The sequence below is a fragment of the Citrus clementina genome, unplaced genomic scaffold (assembly GCF_000493195.1).
Source record: "Citrus clementina cultivar Clemenules unplaced genomic scaffold, Citrus_clementina_v1.0 scaffold_1, whole genome shotgun sequence".
Lineage (NCBI taxonomy): Eukaryota > Viridiplantae > Streptophyta > Magnoliopsida > Sapindales > Rutaceae > Citrus > Citrus x clementina.
The window spans coordinates 23,851,175-23,869,644 of NW_006263303.1; the positions used below are offsets into that span (position 1 = coordinate 23,851,175).

The 18,470-nt window shown below is 32.5% G+C and overlaps 2 protein-coding genes across 4 annotated transcripts; both read left to right on the forward strand.

The window, feature by feature from the left end:
• Positions 1–6,474: 6,474 nt before the first annotated feature.
• Positions 6,475–13,408, forward strand: LOC18054366 (uridine kinase-like protein 3). 3 transcript variants are annotated; one of them, XM_006452615.2, is made up of 15 exons: positions 6,475–6,602; positions 7,362–7,527; positions 8,087–8,178; positions 8,813–8,882; positions 9,216–9,334; positions 9,446–9,542; positions 10,096–10,175; positions 10,376–10,570; positions 10,763–10,846; positions 10,957–11,017; positions 11,466–11,526; positions 12,025–12,118; positions 12,208–12,280; positions 12,609–12,691; positions 12,800–13,408. In XM_006452615.2, exons 2-15 carry the CDS (start codon positions 7,374–7,376, stop codon positions 12,974–12,976), a joined length of 1,440 nt encoding a protein of 479 aa, XP_006452678.1. In that variant the 5' UTR covers positions 6,475–6,602; positions 7,362–7,373; the 3' UTR covers positions 12,977–13,408. The 3 variants fall into 3 exon arrangements, with proteins under 3 accessions (XP_006452678.1, XP_024048247.1, XP_024048246.1); XM_024192479.1 differs by lacking the exon at positions 6,475–6,602 and having other exon boundaries at positions 6,633–7,527; positions 9,216–9,302; positions 9,408–9,542; XM_024192478.1 differs by lacking the exons at positions 6,475–6,602; positions 11,466–11,526 and having other exon boundaries at positions 6,634–7,527; positions 10,957–11,036.
• A 471-nt stretch (positions 13,409–13,879) lies between these two features.
• LOC18054367 (fructose-bisphosphate aldolase, cytoplasmic isozyme 1) lies at positions 13,880–15,568 on the forward strand. The gene is made up of 3 exons (XM_006452619.2): positions 13,880–13,952; positions 14,336–15,018; positions 15,179–15,568. Exons 1-3 carry the CDS (start codon positions 13,925–13,927, stop codon positions 15,539–15,541), a joined length of 1,074 nt encoding a protein of 357 aa, XP_006452682.1. The 5' UTR covers positions 13,880–13,924; the 3' UTR covers positions 15,542–15,568.
• The last annotated feature ends 2,902 nt before the right edge of the window (positions 15,569–18,470 follow it).

The following is an 18,470-nucleotide window of genomic DNA, read 5'->3' on the forward strand; positions in this document are numbered from 1 at the left end:
AATTTGGCGCTAAAAAATGATACCCAAATTCTCAATTAATTAGTAAACAGCTCATGTGCCATATGTGTAGAAAACAATATTCAGAGAGTAATTAAATAATCAACACTCTAATCTGAGAACTATAAAACAAGAAAGCTGCCCTTTTTTTCTGAACTAAAATCCTAGTGTTTGGTGAAGAAATAAACAATGGTTGGTGAGAAAATACTGGCTGTAGATTCTCCTCCAAAAATTAAAAGGGAAAAAAAAAAAAACAAAGTTTCTTCATATTTTCCATATTCGTTAGGTCTGAGAAAGTGGTGATATTCTCACTTTGACACCAATAAAGGCAAGTAAATTAAAGTTGTTTGTGTAAGCACAACGTTAGGGTTTTTGAAATAAAAAAGAGCCAAAGTTGAATTAACTTCATTGTAGGAACGTTGGATCCCCTAGATTTAAATGATTGTGGAGGGTCACTTTTTCATTGAGTCTTTCTAAAATTTGTACCCCATTTAAGAAGGAGGGTTCCCTCAATCTGCTGCATGCAATTACTTTTCTCGCTCCCTTTTTCTTTTGCATTAGTTGATAATTGATAAAGTTGTGTGAGAGAGAGAGAGAGAGAGAGAGAGAGAGAGAGAGAGTTTGCGAATGATACTTGTTTTATAAGTATTGTTGTGGTGTCTAGAGTCAAAATTGTTACAGTTAAAAAGATGTTTGATTATCATATGGTCAAGAAACATCTGTAATTATCTTTTTCTTTCAAGATTTTTTTCTTCTTTTTATTTTTATAAAAATGGCTTGACCTTCAATTTATCTTCTCTTTTGTCACTTAAAGGTATAATAATAACAATCATCCCACGTAAATTTTTTATTTATCAAATAATAAATATGATTTTTATACATAAAAAATTAATTAGGTTTGTAGTTCTTATACCAACTTATAAGGTCAGGCGATAAAAAAAATATTCGAAAGATAAAATTGTCATTCTACAATCATCAAAATTATGGGTAAGACTTGGAGTTTTTTTTTTTTCTTTTTCTTTTTTTCCCAAATATTTATATGATTATTGGATCTGACGCTCGAAAGAAAGGTCAATGGCATTGGTGGATCTTGTTTGATAACTATTATTTTTCTCCAAGAACAATAGAATATTAGTCAATGGGCACTTGATGCTTCATAATCCCATGATTTATTATTATTTGTAAGGATTATGATTATAAAGATGTAAATATATAGTGCCATAATTATTATGCTTTGTCACCTTAAAGCATTAAACTTCTCCACCATCAATACTGGTCGGTGCAATAGCACAAACCCAATTGAATATCTTCCGAGAACAATGATATGATTTACCACGTACACTTCTTTGTTTTTTTCAGCATAAGATTAATTAAAGCCATGATCCCTGTGCAAAACAACCCTTTTTTTTTTTCAATTCAAAATTATGGGAACATGAACAATTTGTACATTTCTTTTTTGGACACAGAGAAATTTTTTTTTTCCATCCAGCAAAACATGCAACGCATATTGATTGTTTGGTCCCCTCTATATATCGTAAATCATTCACGCATGCTGTCTATCGCTTCCCCTTTAATATGTTTTGTGGTTCTAGTTTGTAAGTGATTCACGTTATGGATATTTATGTTAAATTCTTAGGAATTCAATAATTAGAGGTGATCTTAGGAATTCTCGACGTAATATCTCATTTTATTAAATTCTTGTTACATGTAATTTTTTATCGCTTGTGAAAGAGTAAATACACACATGATAATAATTTAATATATTACACACTTATAATGATATATGAATTATTCTTTAGTATGAGCATACTTTTTTTATTTTTATGTAGACACGTTTTTTAAACTATAGATTTAAGAAAATTATTTTTTTAACTCTCTTAAATTGCATATTAAAAAGAAAATGAGGGTGCCCACACCTTTGAATAATTATATGATAAATAACAGATTATCTTTGGACCCTTTTCCAAGTCGCCAAGGTTCTATCAAAATTGAAGAGAGCATGGTAGCGTTTGATGAGATATTAGGGTTAAAGTGCAAGTACAAGATTATGTAAGTGTGGCTCGTGCTCAACTTCTGGCAACAGAGCTCATTATTATGATGGATTCAACTCATTGTGGGTTTGGTTCGCACAACTCACAACATTAACAAAAGAGTGGGACTATTGGCACCCCTCTAAATATCTCTTAACACCCTTTTTTTTTTAATTAACTCCATTACAATATTTTAAAAAAATTATAAAACTCTTTTAACACCTCCATCAATGACAAAAATACCTTTAAGTAAAATTTATTGTGTAAATTTCATTCTCTAATTTTTATTATTAAAACTCATTTCAACAACCAGATTTCTTCCATTTAAAAAAAAAAAGAGTTTTTCTTTCTTTTTATTGTAGTCATTGATGGTAAATTCCTCACCTGAAAATAAAAAAATAACTTTTCTAATTTTTAAAATAAAAAATTATATAAATTTTGAGTGGAGTTTAATTAGAAATTGTCATATTATATAATTTTAATAAAAGTTAAAATTGTAAAATAATTAAAGGGGTTTTAAGAGGTATTTAGAGGGTGTCAGTAGTCTAACTCTTAATAAAATCTCTTTCATTGCTTCTTCTGGCCTACAATGTTAAAACCAAAAAAGGGCTTAGCCATTGTAAAATACAAATGGGCCAGAACTACAAAAATTTGGGCCTTTGTTGCTTAACTGAGTCAAAATCTCAGCCGAATTGGATGATCATGAAGAGTGGGCACAAACAATTTCATCCCCTCGAGAAGTCAATGTACAATAAAAAGTACTTCCATTGGCTCTATCCATAAGTGCTTCCATCGGTTCTATCCATAAGTGCTTCCATCATTTTCTTTCATTCAGATGGATAGATCAAAAGATGTAGCGGCAGCCAATCCGTATGCAAAATAAAGAAAAAGAAGTCACTTTTGGGATAAGATTAAGCAACACATTTTCATGTCTATCAGAAGTGAAATGTCACAATGAACAGCAACGTTGTTTGGGATGAAAAGAAATATTGGAATTAGACATTGCAACAACGATGAATCATCATCATCATCCCACCAAAAACACCCAATTAAAATTATCAATTCTCACGTCTCCATGCCTAATTTCCAACTTTCTTTTCAAAATCATTATTTACGGGCCTACCACAAGATCTTGTTTTTGCTATGAAAAAAAAAATAAAATAAAGTTAGATTAAATATTAATAGACACTCTCTATTTAATCCTACAACAACGAATGTTATATTTTCGATTAACGTTACCATTTGGATATGATAATAATTATAAATTTTTTAATCAAACATTTTTAAATGTAGGAAAATTTGAGAAATGTAGGATTTTCGATTAAAGGTTTAATTTCACAATACTTCAAAATTGTGCAGTTTTAAAGATTTTCCGGATTAGAGAACTATTATGATAATAATACATCCCACAATCTAGATATCTTCACATAATTAAGAAGTTAATAAAATCTACCCATTTGATGGTTCCTAAATAATGAGGTGAGGTATGTATTTATAGTCCTGCTACTAGATCAAATATTTTTTACTAGTTTAGATGAATTTATACCTAGTTTTCATGCACACATCACATAATTAAATTACGTTTTCAATTTGGTTTGAAACTTCATTCATCTTCTACATACATTACAAAAAAAAAAAAAAAAATTGACTTCTTGGCTAAACCGAGTGGCAATTCTATTCAAATCCTATTCTTCTTCTTGTTTTTTTCAACATTATCTTTTACTAAAACAAGACAAATATAATCATAAAGAATTCAAATAACAACAATCACTACCTTACAAATTATGTTCCATGGTTAGTTTCCCGCAAAATATATAATGAAAGAGACTTGTCTACTAAGTCGATGATGAATACCACGACAATATTTTTACATTGCTATCGAAATTAATTATTAACAATCCCTTTATGTGTCATCTGTTATGTAACAATACTAACATCATAGATGCTGTATATTTATTTATATATATATTTTCTCACCTTGATAGCAACTTAATAACAATTTGGACAATAAATTTTTTGTGGCATTATTTATTAAATATTTATTTTTAAAAAATATATAAAAGCATTCTAAAAAAAAAAAAAACTCGGTCGAGGAATAATCTAGCATGGCATGTAGTGGAGACAAAATCAATGAGACTAGCACTAGAAGGCCTCCCCATCATCTAACCAATTTTTTAGTTGTGCCATTTTAAGCACTTTCCATGGAAGTGCTTCGTTAAAAAATTAATAATTTTACGAGCTAAAAGTATTTAAAAAATTAATATGAAGGAAAGTGAACATATCATATCTTAAACTTTGTCCAAATTCTTCTATAGGTTCGTCCAATGATTTTTTTTTATTATATATTTGGTGAAATAATTTTTAGAACTGCATGAATAATAAAAGAAAGTTAATTTGACTGTAAAATTTTAATGATAGAAAGATATTTTCATTGATTTTGTGAAAAAAAAGATTTTTAACGTTTTGAACAACAAAATATTCTGAAAATTTTAGCAAGTAGCAGCCAAGTACAATCATTAGATTTGCGAAATATTTTAAAGTGAAGCAACATTATTATTATTGTTTTTATGAAGTGATGATGAATGAATCAAATCTGAACATGGAAGATTCTGTAAAATTCCTGAATCCCAAAAGAAGAAATAAAATTGAATTCAGATTTTGAATATTAATTTAAATATTCTAAATAAGACCCCCCCAAAAAAAAAACATTTAATCAATGTCATCTAGCCGTTCAAAAATTGATTAAAAAATTTCACCAATTTGGTAAGTGTATCAGCTACTGTCACGGCCCTCGTGGACGACACATGACAAATCAAATACCATTAATACCTTGCAATTATATAAATAAAAACACGCAATTCAGAACATTAATATTGCGAATTTGCAATAATAGTATTTTCATTAGAGTAGTAAATGTGTTTTATGTATCAACAGGAGGTGAATTTGTTCGACACATTTTTTATTTATATTTATTGATTCGCAACTCTTCTTTTATGAATCTTATAGTGAATGTGAAATACTTTAGAAATTAAAAATTAAAAAATAACTAAATTACTCTTTAGTTGTGTATTGAATATCTCATTTTTGAGGTCGAGAGTTTGAGTTTAAATATTTAGAAGTGGATCTGTCTCGTCATGTACTTGGATATTTAGACTACATTATCGCATAATTGATTTACAAAGCGTTAATTTAAGAATTTTTTGATAAATTTCTAATTCTAATAATTGGTATAGATTGTAATGTGGTAATTCAAAAAAGAAAAAGAAAAAGAATTTTTAAAGTCTTTAAAGGACTTCACTGCATTTAAAGCCAAATATCGGGATTTGAGTGAAATTTATCCAGATAATTGTTAGAAATTATTACTTTTTTTTTTTTTGAAGTGAGAAATTGTGACACTCACATAAGAACAAGAACAATTACAACTCCCATATCCAATGGGGCCCACAGCTGAATTGGTTCTGACGTGGAATCTCTTGTTTCTAATCTAAAACCGACGCAGCTTTGAGTGTGCCATAACTTGCCTTTTACTGCAATTCGCTGTGCTGTAATATAAAATTCTGAAAAAGTAATAATAATCCGAAAAATAAATAAAAAGAAAAATATTTAAAATTTTCAGTTTAGGTTGTAATTAGTGGTAACACTCCATGGATTCGATAATAACGTATCATGAAAATTAATAAATTCAAATAAATTTAAACTGTTATTCGTAATAGTAATAATTGTGTCAATTTCAAGTTTATTCTTTTGGACACACGAAATTTTTTAAGAAAAATTAGTTATTTGAAGAAAATTAACTTACTTATTATGTGTGATTAGGTACTTTAAGGGTATGTTAATTCTAGACTTTAAAGTGTAATTTGATGATAAGAAATTCTACAAAAGTCGATAGATCATATAATTAGGGACAGATCTGCTTATGATTAATGCAGGCTCAAATTATAATGGTGAAAAAAATTCTCAAAATTAAATAAAAATTACTTGAATTTCCAATTAGCCCATTAAAATCTATTAAAATTACCCCATTAAATCTATAAAAATAGGCTTTGCAAACTCATAATTTTCGTAAAATTTAAACTTTAACTTTATAAAATTATAAGAATATACTTTTTAATTAAAAAAATAAAAATATGTAACAATACATGTGGATGGTTTTACAATTATTAATTTATCTTCTATTAAATCTAATCAATTAATTTCTATGAATTTTATAAACCCATAAAATTTTTAATTTTTACGTATTATGATTTAATTTGTATTTTAAACTGTGGAAAAACTACTAGACAAATAATTTCAACACAAGGACATTAATGAATTGATTGTGGGAGCAAGGACTCCATTGTAAATAACTCTGAAAATAGCCTCTATTTTTTAAACCTAGATAGAGGCTATAAATATCTCAGTTCAATTTTCTCTTTGTGAAAATTTTTCTCTTCAATTATTACGTGAACAAAACATACAAAATTAATTTTTTTTTTTTAAAATCCTCAAAATCTGTGTTTACATCTCTCTTTACCTCTCTCTCTTACAAAAAGTTCAAATTTTTTTCTCTTTCTTTTTTAATTATTGGCTTATCAGGTATATTTAATGATATGCATTTGATTTTAATTTTTTTTTTGATGAAATAAATTTACCTTTGGTGATCTGGGTATGTTTAGTGAATACTGTATGTGTTAGCTGAATCTGAAATATGGTTTATTTGATCTAGAGTTGTTGTTTTTTTTATCAAAGATTTGATTTTTATTGAATTTAGTAAGTGATCTTTGTGTATTTGTTGCTGATTAAGGGATTGTTGATTGTAGTAATCAACTTATTTGATTTCCAGTTTCTTTTAAGTCAATCTGTGTGGATAGAAACTGTTTAGGAACATGTGTCTGTATGTGTATGCGTGAGTATGCATTTAGTGCAATGTGTTTAAGTTTGATTGTGTTTTGGAGCTGAAGTAATTAGTGTCTTGGGTGACTTGTTTTTAGTATTTTTTTCGTGACATGAGTTTGTTTCATTTGTCCAAAGGAACAAAAGCTAAAAGACATGATTGTGTTTAATGGTACACGCAACTGGAACTAGTACTATGAATAGCTACAGCATTTGCTTTAGAATTTTGTTTGTGATTTGGTTTCAGCTGGACAATGTACATTGAACATTGTATTTGAGTTTCCTTGATTGTTAACTTTTTTTTTTCTTTCCATGTATTGGAAATGCTATACCTTTAACTGGAAATCTCTTTGATTTTACTTATTGACATTGATTGGTAGTGGAATTTAAAGGTTAATACCTTGATCCGGGTGCCCTTTTGTTTTGTCTCCCTTTTTGATTACTTGTATATTGAATTAGCAGGTAGTTGAGGATATGGATTCTAAAACAGTTGTGGATATGATAGAGGCCTCTTCTGGGGTTCATTTTTCTGGGTTTCATATGGATGGTTTGGAGGTTAGAAATAAAGAAACAGGGCAACCAACAATTTCTGCAGCAGAAAACTTGCATAGACAACCTTTTGTGATTGGTAAGTATTGGTATGTGAAGTTTTATTGAATAACTATCTATTTTACCATACTTGGTTAAAGATGTTTGATAGTCTCTTGGAGCATATTATGGAAATGTGAACATGAAGTGCTTAATTACTTATAATTGGTAGAATTTGGTATAAGCAAGATGCAAGCATCCTGTTGTTCCCAAATTATATTGTTTTCTAGCTTACTACGTCAGGTATCTCTAATATGCTGTATGGTAGTCTAAGATCTAAAATATATCGAATGAGTAAGTATTATGACGTATAGTTCTAAGTATTTGGGATCAAGTATTGATAATGTATACACTCTCCGGTTTAATAAGAGTCAATGGCACCATAGCTTTAGAGATAGGAAGGTTTGACGTTCGGTTCTTCGTGTATCAGACTTAACAGTCTTTGTTTGGTACTGATCAGGTACTTCCATTTTACATGCTAAATGTTGGTCTATGCCTATTTTTCCACGCATTTCCTTCCTCTAATTAAATCTTGAAAATTTGGTGTAGTTTCTTCACCTTTATTCTAGTTTTGGCTTTAATATTTCCTTTTTCTGCAGGAGTTGCTGGGGGAGCTGCATCTGGGAAGACCACTGTTTGTGATATGATTATTCAGCAGCTTCATGATCAACGTGTTGTACTTGTTAACCAGGTAATGGCCTTCTTGATACCAAATGGACTTTGGCATAGTGGTGATAAGTATTATTCAAACTAAATCACAGCTTGCTTAGAATTTGACATTTTCTGGATTTTTTAGAGTGTTGTTAGCTACTTACTGTCTGATATCTTCCTGACTACCGATAATTCTTTGCTTCTCTCCATCTGCCATTAAAAGAAAAAGTCAGATAATGGTAACAGATTTGTTAGTTTTGAACCACATTAAAAGGAAAACACTCTATGTTTTTGAACACCAGCAAATCATGTTAGGCTGAATATGAGCAATTCATCCATTTATTTGGTTTAATATTTAGATATTTATAATTTTGGTGCTTCTTTTGGTTCACATATATAAAACTTTGGGAACTTTGTTTTAAAATGTGATTATTGTTTTCAGTGTTGGACTGTTTTGGCTGGTTATCTCTGGATTCTTCCACTGTGTCTTTACTCTTTACTATAGTAATAATAAATCTAAAAACCTTTCTGTGGAACTCTTTTTTTTTTCTCTCAATTTTAATGCTGGTAATGCAGTAATATATCAGATACTCATCATATGATCTTGTGGTATTTTACGTGAGATGAGCATTTTTCCTTCAGAAATAAATATTTTAATAGGAAAACTGTGGCAGGATTCCTTTTATCACAATCTTACAGAACAGGAACTTGCTCGAGTTCATGAATACAACTTCGACCATCCTGGTGAGGGAATCTCCGTAAAATAGATTTGTAGTATTAATTATTTTATTGGAATTTGGACAAGTAGATAACCTAAGTGCTGAAGCTATTTGCAATTATTGAATCGTACTATAATCTTACCACTTGGTTGTATCTCCTGAACCATTGAGATGTTATGATTCATATATTGCAATTGTTTATAAGGAATTCGAGCTCGGTACCCAATTAAAACTTGATTGCAATTTAACGTTAGATAGCATTACGGAATTATGATCTTTTGTTTCCTTTACTGTACATGGGGTTTTCTATCCTAAAGTTTATGCTGCCATTTTAACACAAGATTGCTCTTACTGTTAGATGCCTTTGATACTGAGAAGCTATTATCTTCAATGGAGAAGCTGAGGCACGGACAAGCAGTAGATATTCCAAACTACGACTTCAAGAGTTACAAAAATAACGTCTTTCCAGCAAGAAGGGTATATCCTTCTGCTCCAAAAGATGCGAGTTAATATGTTGTTACTGATTTTTTTCTACAAGTATCTGTTGCAGTTTTCAGTGTGAAAGATAAATCCGACTATCTTCTGCAGGTAAACCCTTCGGATGTTATACTATTGGAGGGCATACTTGTTTTCCATGATTCCCGTGTCCGAGAGTTGATGAACATGAAGATATTTGTTGATACAGGTTGTTTACTTAGATATTTCAATTACTAGATATTGACCTTAGGATATCAAAATTGTTAGAAGTTACTAGCAGGACTAATTTTTTGTACCTGTGTGTTTAATTTTAGAAAACGTAGTCATATAGAAGCTTTAACCTGTAAAGCACTTGATTAGACTGGTCTATAAGAAGTAATTTTTGGAGCACTGGTAGTCTGTAGCTCCCTAAAGCTGGTGGATTTTTGGTTTGATGAATGCTTGTTTATTAAGGTGCATGTCTCTTCATATTTGAATGCTGTTTTAAAATTTTTAAGTATTGTTAAACTAAATTGGAGTTGCAGTTAAAGTTAACTTCATCCCTGCTTTGTCCTGAAACTTACGGTATGTAGTACCTAACAAGCTACTAGTATTTGATAATTAAGTGTTCAAGAATTTTCTTGTCATTCCAATCAGTGAAAAAAACCGTTGCTGACTTTCCATTAAGAGATTGATTTCCCTAGTTATGGGAAAGAATTTATGTTGCTTCATTGTGTCACTAAGTTGGGCCGTCACTTCACATTTTAAATTTTTCAGTGCAGATGCTGATGTACGCCTGGCAAGGAGAATAAGGCGTGACACTGTTGAGAAGGGTAGAGATATTGCTACAGTACTTGACCAGGTTAGAACATAATTTTTTTATCTCAATGAATAATAGAATTGACGTTGATATTTTTTGTTTTTTTTTTTAGCAATACAGTATGCAAGCCAATTTTAACTTTTAACCCCCTTTAATAATTTTGTTTTTAAGATATTGTAAAGCATGTTAATGTTTTTAATGTTTCCTTGAATGGATGTTGATATAATCTAATTTGGATGCAGTACTCAAAATTTGTGAAGCCTGCTTTTGATGACTTCATACTTCCAACAAAGAAGTATGCAGATATCATCATTCCCCGTGGGGGAGATAATCATGTTGCCATTGATCTGATTGTGCAACATATTCGCACAAAACTTGGCCAGCATGATCTTTGTAAAATATACCCTAATCTGTATGTCATCCATTCAACTTTTCAGGTATCATTTTCCTACTCACTGACTACTTAACTTTTAAGTAATATATATTTTCTAGAGATCCAAGCTTGTCATTTTGAATTATGGTAGCTAATATCAATCTTTTCAAGTAATTTTATTTTTGGAAGTGCAGGTTTTCTTCAATATACTATTTTGTTTGCATATTGAGATTTTAATGAATGACTGCTTTTGCAGATACGGGGAATGCATACCCTTATACGTGATTCTCAAACGACAAAACATGACTTTGTCTTTTATTCTGACCGATTGATTCGTTTGGTGGGCACATGTTTTGGTTAATTTTTATCACGGTTTCTTGGGCCATAATGGATGCTAGAAATTCTTTACTTTCATTTGTCAATTCATCAGCTCTTTTACACCTTTGTCAGGTTGTTGAACATGGTCTGGGACATCTACCATTTACTGAGAAGCAAGTGATTACTCCAACTGGTGAGCAAATGTTACCGATGTATAATTCATCATCTTAATCTCTAACATAGAGTATCCTACTTGTGGTTTTGGTTTGTTTTTGAAATGTTACTTGTTTAATGTATGTGATGTCTTGACCTTAATTTGCATAATAACACTTGATTGGTACGTTTCTCTGCAAATTGAAATGTTTTCTGCTTCTACTAGATATTAGCAGATTTTAGCTCCTTTTTCACTTTACATGACTCAACTCCCCTTGTTTTTAATCTTAGGATTTGAAAAATGGTAATGCTTAAGATCCAAGATGAGTCATAATATTATTGTGTTACTTTCTGGTATTTGTCGTTTTTTGTTACAATCTTCTCCATTATTTTCCCCATATTCTAGTGCTTGGTTGTTTGTTATTCAATTTGCTTTAAAACTTTACTTGCTTATGTGTTGTTTTTACAACTTCTTGCTGTGAATGCAGGAGCTGTATATACTGGTGTAGATTTCTGTAAAAGGTTATGTGGTGTCTCTGTTATTAGGAGGTAGATATCTTGTCTCAACTTTCAAATCTTGAAGTACAATATAAATACCTCTTACTACTTGATTTGAAATGTTAGAGATGTATCTCAATTATATGTCATATATAAAGACAATTTCATTGGTCCAGAAAGTAGTCACTATATTGAATCACTCATCAGAAGAAGAATTAGGCCAAAAATTAGGATGCATTCTGGGGAAACAGCATCAAGTCCTAGGGCTGAACCATGGACAGGCAGTAGAAAGTAGAAACTACGAAGCTGGAGTATGGTAGGGGTTTGTTTGAGGGATAAAGCAAGATTTAAATTTTTCCTAACTATTTTATAGGTGAACAATGATTATTAGCATATGGTGTTATACATGAATAAACTTGGTCATTAACTAATTGTTTGCAATGAGCTTCCCTTAATTTCTTCTCTTATCTTGCTTTTTTTTTTTTTTGTTCTCCTTCCACATTATGATGCCTAACAACTACTTTAATGCTTTCTTTAAATCGATTCAAGTGGCGAGAGTATGGAGAATGCTTTGCGAGCTTGTTGTAAAGGTATCAAGATTGGGAAGATCTTAATTCATAGAGAAGGGGACAACGGTCAACAGGTTTGCAAAGTTCTTCCAATGTCTAGAATGTGCTTTTTTGTGTCTGCTAAAGTTTTAATTTTTTTCTTGATGGTTCAATGATTTGGCAGTTAATCTATGAAAAATTACCGCAAGACATCTCAGAAAGGCATGTGTTACTATTGGATCCTATTCTAGGCACAGGTTCGACTGATTTGATGTGCTTTTTATGTTTTCAGCTTGTGCATTGCCTTAATTAGTTCTGTTTTAACATAGATAATCAATAACTTCTGCAAAAGTATTAGTTGTTAGTATTTATGCAGTCCTTAACTCATGTATCTTTTACTCTTCCTAATTGTCCTTGCTCCCTTAAGCAAGTTATTTGCAACTCATGTCTCATGACCTCTCATGACCTTAAAAATATTTGCTTGCTTTTAGGTATCTGTAACTTGTTTCTCTTAAAAGCTAATTGAACATTTAGTAGCCAAGTGGCTGGAATTAACTTAATATAGTTATCATTCCCTTCATTCAGGCAACTCGGCTGTTCAAGCTATTTCTTTACTTCTAAGAAAAGGTGTACCAGAGTCCAACATCATATTTCTGAATCTCATATCTGTAAGTAATTTTAATATCTTAGAGTCCTCAAAAGTCTCTTTCTGGATTTCTTTTAGTGTTTCTATGGATATTTTCTCATCCGCACTCTGTGTCTCTGAATCTCACCAGGCACCTCAGGGTGTGCATGTGGTTTGCAAAAGCTTCCCAAGACTAAAGATTGTGACATCTGAGATTGATATTGGCTTGAATGAAGATTTCCGTGTCATACCTGGCATGGGTGAATTTGGAGACCGATATTTTGGTACAGATGATGACGACCAACAAGTGGTGATCCGTTCACAGTAGATCTAGAGGAACAAATGTTTGTATCAATCATTTCTGAGATGATCATCCTGCACTACTGAGTTTGGAGAATTGGCTTCAACGTGTGGGACTTGGGTTTTAGTTTGCAAAAATTTTGATACAATCAAACACATAGAAGTATTGTTTTTGGATATCTCTTTTTTTCCCCCCTTATTTACCGAAACATTTTCAAGTTATACTTGGGGGGAGTCTCATTACTTAGCTTCAAGTTTCAAGACAGTAATCTAAAATGGCTCAAATACCATGTCATTAACATTGCTAGTCAACCCCCATATAGGAAATAAAGCTTTCATCTGAATTGCTGGGGACGAGCACTCCTGGGGACAATATTTGAAACTGCTTGCTTCCCCAACTTTCATATATGTATTTACAAAATCCGGACATTTATGAAATTTCATGCTACATTTTTTGCTACTTTGGATTGGAATATTCTCGTCATTTTATTTATTGAAATTGCTATCATTTTGTTGAATTAGCTTAGCTTAGTCAACATGTTACTGCTACTATATGAAAGATTCTGGATGGTTGTTGAGCTTGTGGGCAGTGGCTGAGATAATGAAATCAGTAATATCCAGGAATTGGTTTTTGGGTTGTACATTTAAATTGTAGAGGGCAGGACGTGAGGAAGGAGCCTTTCCACAATAATTTTCAAGTTTCTTATTATGGATAATAATTTTAAAAATCCCTTGGATTAGTGCCACTTGGCAAGGAGAGTGATCACTCGTTGCTTTATCCAAGGATGATAACCTTCGTCGGGCTAATCTTTCGACACGTGTTGGTGCATGGCATGGGGTTGGATTCCGTTGGTATATTCCAATTCCATGCTAGGTGATATCTATATAGAGTGGTGCTTGTGTAGTTTGTTTTTGCATTTTCGTCCTCTGTGGTTTTTCCCTCTATCCAACACATCATCCAAATCTGACTTACACCATGTCTGCCTTTGTTGGAAAGTATGCAGGTAATCTTCCCTTGTCTCTCATGCCAAAAGGCTTAAATAACCATACATGTATACTCAATCATTAAGGATCTCCTTTTGTAAGTTTGGCAACAAATGAAACTAAATACTCATGCAAATAAGGTGCAAACCTAATCATTTGTACCATTCTAAAATATTTTATCAGTTGAATTAACTGGGGTTCACATGTGTATTCTACTTTTATACACAAAGCTTCACACATTGTTGTGCATCAAACCTAAAACCAAAACTTGTTCGTAAACTATTATCATTGGAAGATTGTACTACAATGGATGTATTTTATATTTTTCTAGCTGGTTTAGCTTGTTATCTAAAAAACACTCTGAAGAAAGTTCCTTGGGCTAAATCTTTGTATTGTTGATCAGAGGAACTTATCAAGAATGCAAAGTACATTGCCGCTCCAGGCAAGGGAATTTTGGCCGCAGATGAGAGCACAGGCACAATTGGCAAGCGTCTTGCAAGCATCAACGTCGAGAACATCGAGTCCAATCGTCAGGTTCTGCGTGAACTCCTCTTCACCTCTCCCAACGCCCTGTCTTTCCTCTCAGGAGTCATCCTGTTTGAAGAAACTCTTTACCAAAAAACCTCTGATGGCAAGCCTTTTGTTGAAGTCCTTCAGGAAAACAATGTGATTCCAGGCATCAAAGTTGACAAGGGAACTGTCGAAATAGCCGGAACAAACTGTGAAACCACAACTCAAGGCTTTGACTCTCTGGGAGCCCGGTGCCAGCAGTACTACAAGGCAGGTGCCCGGTTCGCCAAGTGGCGTGCTGTCCTGAAGATTGGCCCCACTGAGCCATCCGAATTGTCAATCCAGCAGAACGCTCAGGGCCTGGCTCGTTATGCTATCATTTGTCAGGAAAACGGCTTGGTCCCTATTGTTGAGCCAGAAGTGTTGACTGATGGAAGCCATGACATCAAGAAATGCGCTGCTGTCACGGAAACAGTGCTTGCTGCTGTTTACAAGGCTCTCAATGATCACCATGTCCTTCTCGAAGGAACCCTTCTGAAGCCTAACATGGTCGCTCCTGGCTCTGACAGCCCAAAGGTAACTCTTGGCCTACGGGGCTTGGACGGTTGGGCGATTGATTTTCAAATTTTATTTTTTTTAATTTCTTCCCCCGAATATTGGAGGAGACTGAGGGTTACAAAAGAAATTTGTGTATATTTTCGAGGCCCAACAATTGTTTTTTGTTGTTGTTTCACAGGTGGCAGCAGAGGTGATAGCAGAGTACACAGTGACTGCACTTCGTCGAACTGTCCCACCAGCTGTTCCGGGGATTGTGTTTTTGTCCGGCGGGCAGAGCGAGGAAGAGGCCACGGTGAATCTCAATGCAATGAACAAGCTAGAGGTGTTGAAGCCATGGACATTGTCATTCTCATTCGGGCGAGCATTGCAGCAGAGCACACTCAAGATATGGGGTGGAAAGAAGGAGAATGTTGCCAAAGCTCAAGATGCATTCTCCGTGAGGTGCAAGGCCAATTCTGAGGCAACCCTCGGGAAATATACTGGCGGCAGTGCCGGTGGATTGGCTTCGGAGAGTTTGTACGTCAAGGGTTACAAGTACTAGATCTTTTTCTACGTGTTGTGTTGGGGGGATGAAGGATGTGTCACATGTGACTTGTGTTTTTCCTATTAACTGCATTTAATTTTGCCACATATCTTACAAATTGCTGTTCATATTAACTTATCCAGTTAATTATAATCTTTTTCAAGCGTTATCTGTTATTCTAGTTATAATGTACAAGTTGAATAATCTAACGAACAAACTTTGAACACATGACCAAAAACTAGTAAAAATATTACAAAAAAATTAAAAAAATTCAGTGGATGTAACATATTCATTGGGCAAGAAGTATCAGTGCGTGTGAGCCATTAAGAATTTCAAATAAATGTAGATAATTTTTTTTTAAACTAAATTTACAAACGTTTCTGGGCTCCTTTCACCCGCAAGAGTTTAGAGAACCAATGGGTGAAGAAGCAATTCACCAGAAAAACCAGAGATGGGAACCCCATTTTCAAGTTGCCTGTAATGCAAGTAAGCCCGAGTCTCAGGACCTTGTGCAAGCTATTCTCCAATTTTAGATTCAAATGGTCTCTTAGCTTCCTACGACTACTACTACTAATAATAAGAATAATAATAATAATAAATGTAGAAAATTTAATGAGAATAAAGGGGCAAAAAAATCATGTCAAAAACTTTATCAGGCGTTAGCTCAAACAGTAATACCCGGAAAAGTGATAGTCAGAACCTTTGCTTCACAAACAAGTTATGACGTGTAGGAAATTGAAGGTTCATTCAATTAGCCTGCACTGAGGTTAATTTCATCTCACTATTCATTACATATTGTCTGCAAATTGCTAAAATCAGCCTGTGTTTCCGTTGACATGAGAAAAACGTCATAAGTGCTCTAAGAAAAAATTAACCTTGTCATTACAAGGAAAATTTAATCAGTACAGAGAAAATATGGGGGATAGCTAGTCTTGCCCACAAAATCTGCATGCATAGATCTAAAATAAAAAATACTAAGAGAATATTTTATTAAAACACTTAAGATTGCACACAGAAACAGAAACAAAAATCATAATGCGTCAACTTGACAAAACCCGTAAGCTGGAAAAATTTATCAACAGCATCACCGGAAAGAACTATTTGGGACGTAATGTAAAACAAATGTAGCTTCTGACTTATCATTCACTTCTAGGATCATTGCGTTCTAAGTTTGCAATCATCTGAGTCGATATTTGCATGTGCCGTCATCTCCATCTTCTCACTGATCAAGTGACGCAACCAGCTTCTTCAATTGTTTTGCTTTAGTTCTTAACAAGGCCTGCACGGTTTTGTTTCTAGAATACCAAGACACCCCAAAACATGTATTGCTAATTAAGACGTGGATCACCCCTTATAAAATCAGTATCTCTCCCGTACTTTGTTGATGTGCGATTTGTTTAGAGTGTTATATATACCCTCCCTTAGGGACTCAACATCCTCGCTGAAATTTGTCCTACCATTGTTTAAGAGGACACACGAAGCTGCTCTGATACCATCTATCATGACCCAACCTAGACCTGACAATATATTATCTGCTTTGGGCGATTTTGTTTTTATGGGGCCCATGCTCTCCAAAATGTGTCTTGCCAATTAAGATGTGAATTACCCTTTATAAACCTAGCATCTCTCCCATATTTCGTCGATGTGTGATTTGCTTAAGGTATTACATACACCTCCTTTTAGGGACCTAGAGACCTCGCCGAGGTTTGCCCCACCATTATTCAAGAGGACATATAGAGCAGCTCTGATACCATCTGTCATGGCCCAACTCAGATCTAGTAATACATTGTCCATTTTGGGCCTTAACAAGGGACGCATTTTGGGTCGACCATACTCCTCAAAACTCATTTTGTCAATTAAGGTGTAGATAACCCTTTATAAGTCTAATATCTTTTTGAATTAATACCGCAATTCCACTAACAATGTACTAAGGTGAAATTGAAGTGAAACTGCATTTCATCTCTCATTTCTAAGAAAACCACCAAAATAATCCAATAATATATGTTTTAAACCTCCAAAAGAAAATAATAATGAAATAACATATTCTCAAATAAATATTATCCTAAAGGAAATTAAAATATTCATAGATTATTAACATAACGTTAATTCCCATAAAAAACCGAGCTCTTATTCTTCTTCTTAAGACCATAAGCTTATATCATTTAATTTTATTTGCAAAAATGTGATAACGAGCGGTGAGCTGTCAACTCAATAAATAAAATTTATACACAATATAAAAAACCATTAAAATATAATTGATTGAATTTCTTAGATATGTATAATAATAAGAGAAATTACCTTTGTAAATCATCGTTTAACAATAAAAATAAATCAAAACATCATAAAAGTAATTTAAATTCTTTAAACATAATAATAGTAGTTTAAACACATAAAATATAATTAGCTCATACCACATAGTATATCACATGTAAACTTGGTGACTCGACCATATAATATCATTTAGGGTATAGTATCCTGCAGGAATCATTAATATTAACATCAAATGTGCGCAAAATTTGATTAGCCTTTTGTAACATAGCATAACATCAGTACGGACAATCAACCAAATCATTTAAAACTGTCGCTTCCATAGATTACGTTTACATAATTGATAATTATTTCAAAGTATTTGACTTAAAACAATTTAATAAAGATTTTCATTTCTAAGATAATTTGTAACACAATTTTTTAATAAATAAAGTTTTGCTATAAATAATTTTAAAGAATGATTTTACTTAACAAAATATTTTAATAGATTAAACAAATTAGTTGTATATATTTTTCATTCAACATAATACCTACCTCGAAATAAAATTAATTTAATAGTGAAATACATGTACCATACATGAATTTACTTACCTCGATCCTCAGCAATAAAAAAAACAGTAACCTCAACTGCGAGCTCACACTCGTCTTAAAACATTAAAATACATTCTTATCAATATTA

Bases quoted from the DNA above. Each gene is read 5' to 3' on its own strand.
- LOC18054366 (XM_024192479.1), top strand. From the start codon at position 7,374: ATGGATTCTAAAACAGTTGTGGATATGATAGAGGCCTCTTCTGGGGTT. The intron at 10,571-10,762 runs GTATCATTTTCC...CTGCTTTTGCAG, and splicing joins TCATCCATTCAACTTTTCAG to ATACGGGGAATGCATACCCT. The intron at 11,527-12,024 runs GTAGATATCTTG...AATCGATTCAAG, and splicing joins GGTGTCTCTGTTATTAGGAG to TGGCGAGAGTATGGAGAATG.
- LOC18054367 (XM_006452619.2), top strand. From the start codon at position 13,925: ATGTCTGCCTTTGTTGGAAAGTATGCAG. The intron at 13,953-14,335 runs GTAATCTTCCCT...ATTGTTGATCAG, and splicing joins CTTTGTTGGAAAGTATGCAG to AGGAACTTATCAAGAATGCA. The intron at 15,019-15,178 runs GTAACTCTTGGC...GTTGTTTCACAG, and splicing joins CTGGCTCTGACAGCCCAAAG to GTGGCAGCAGAGGTGATAGC.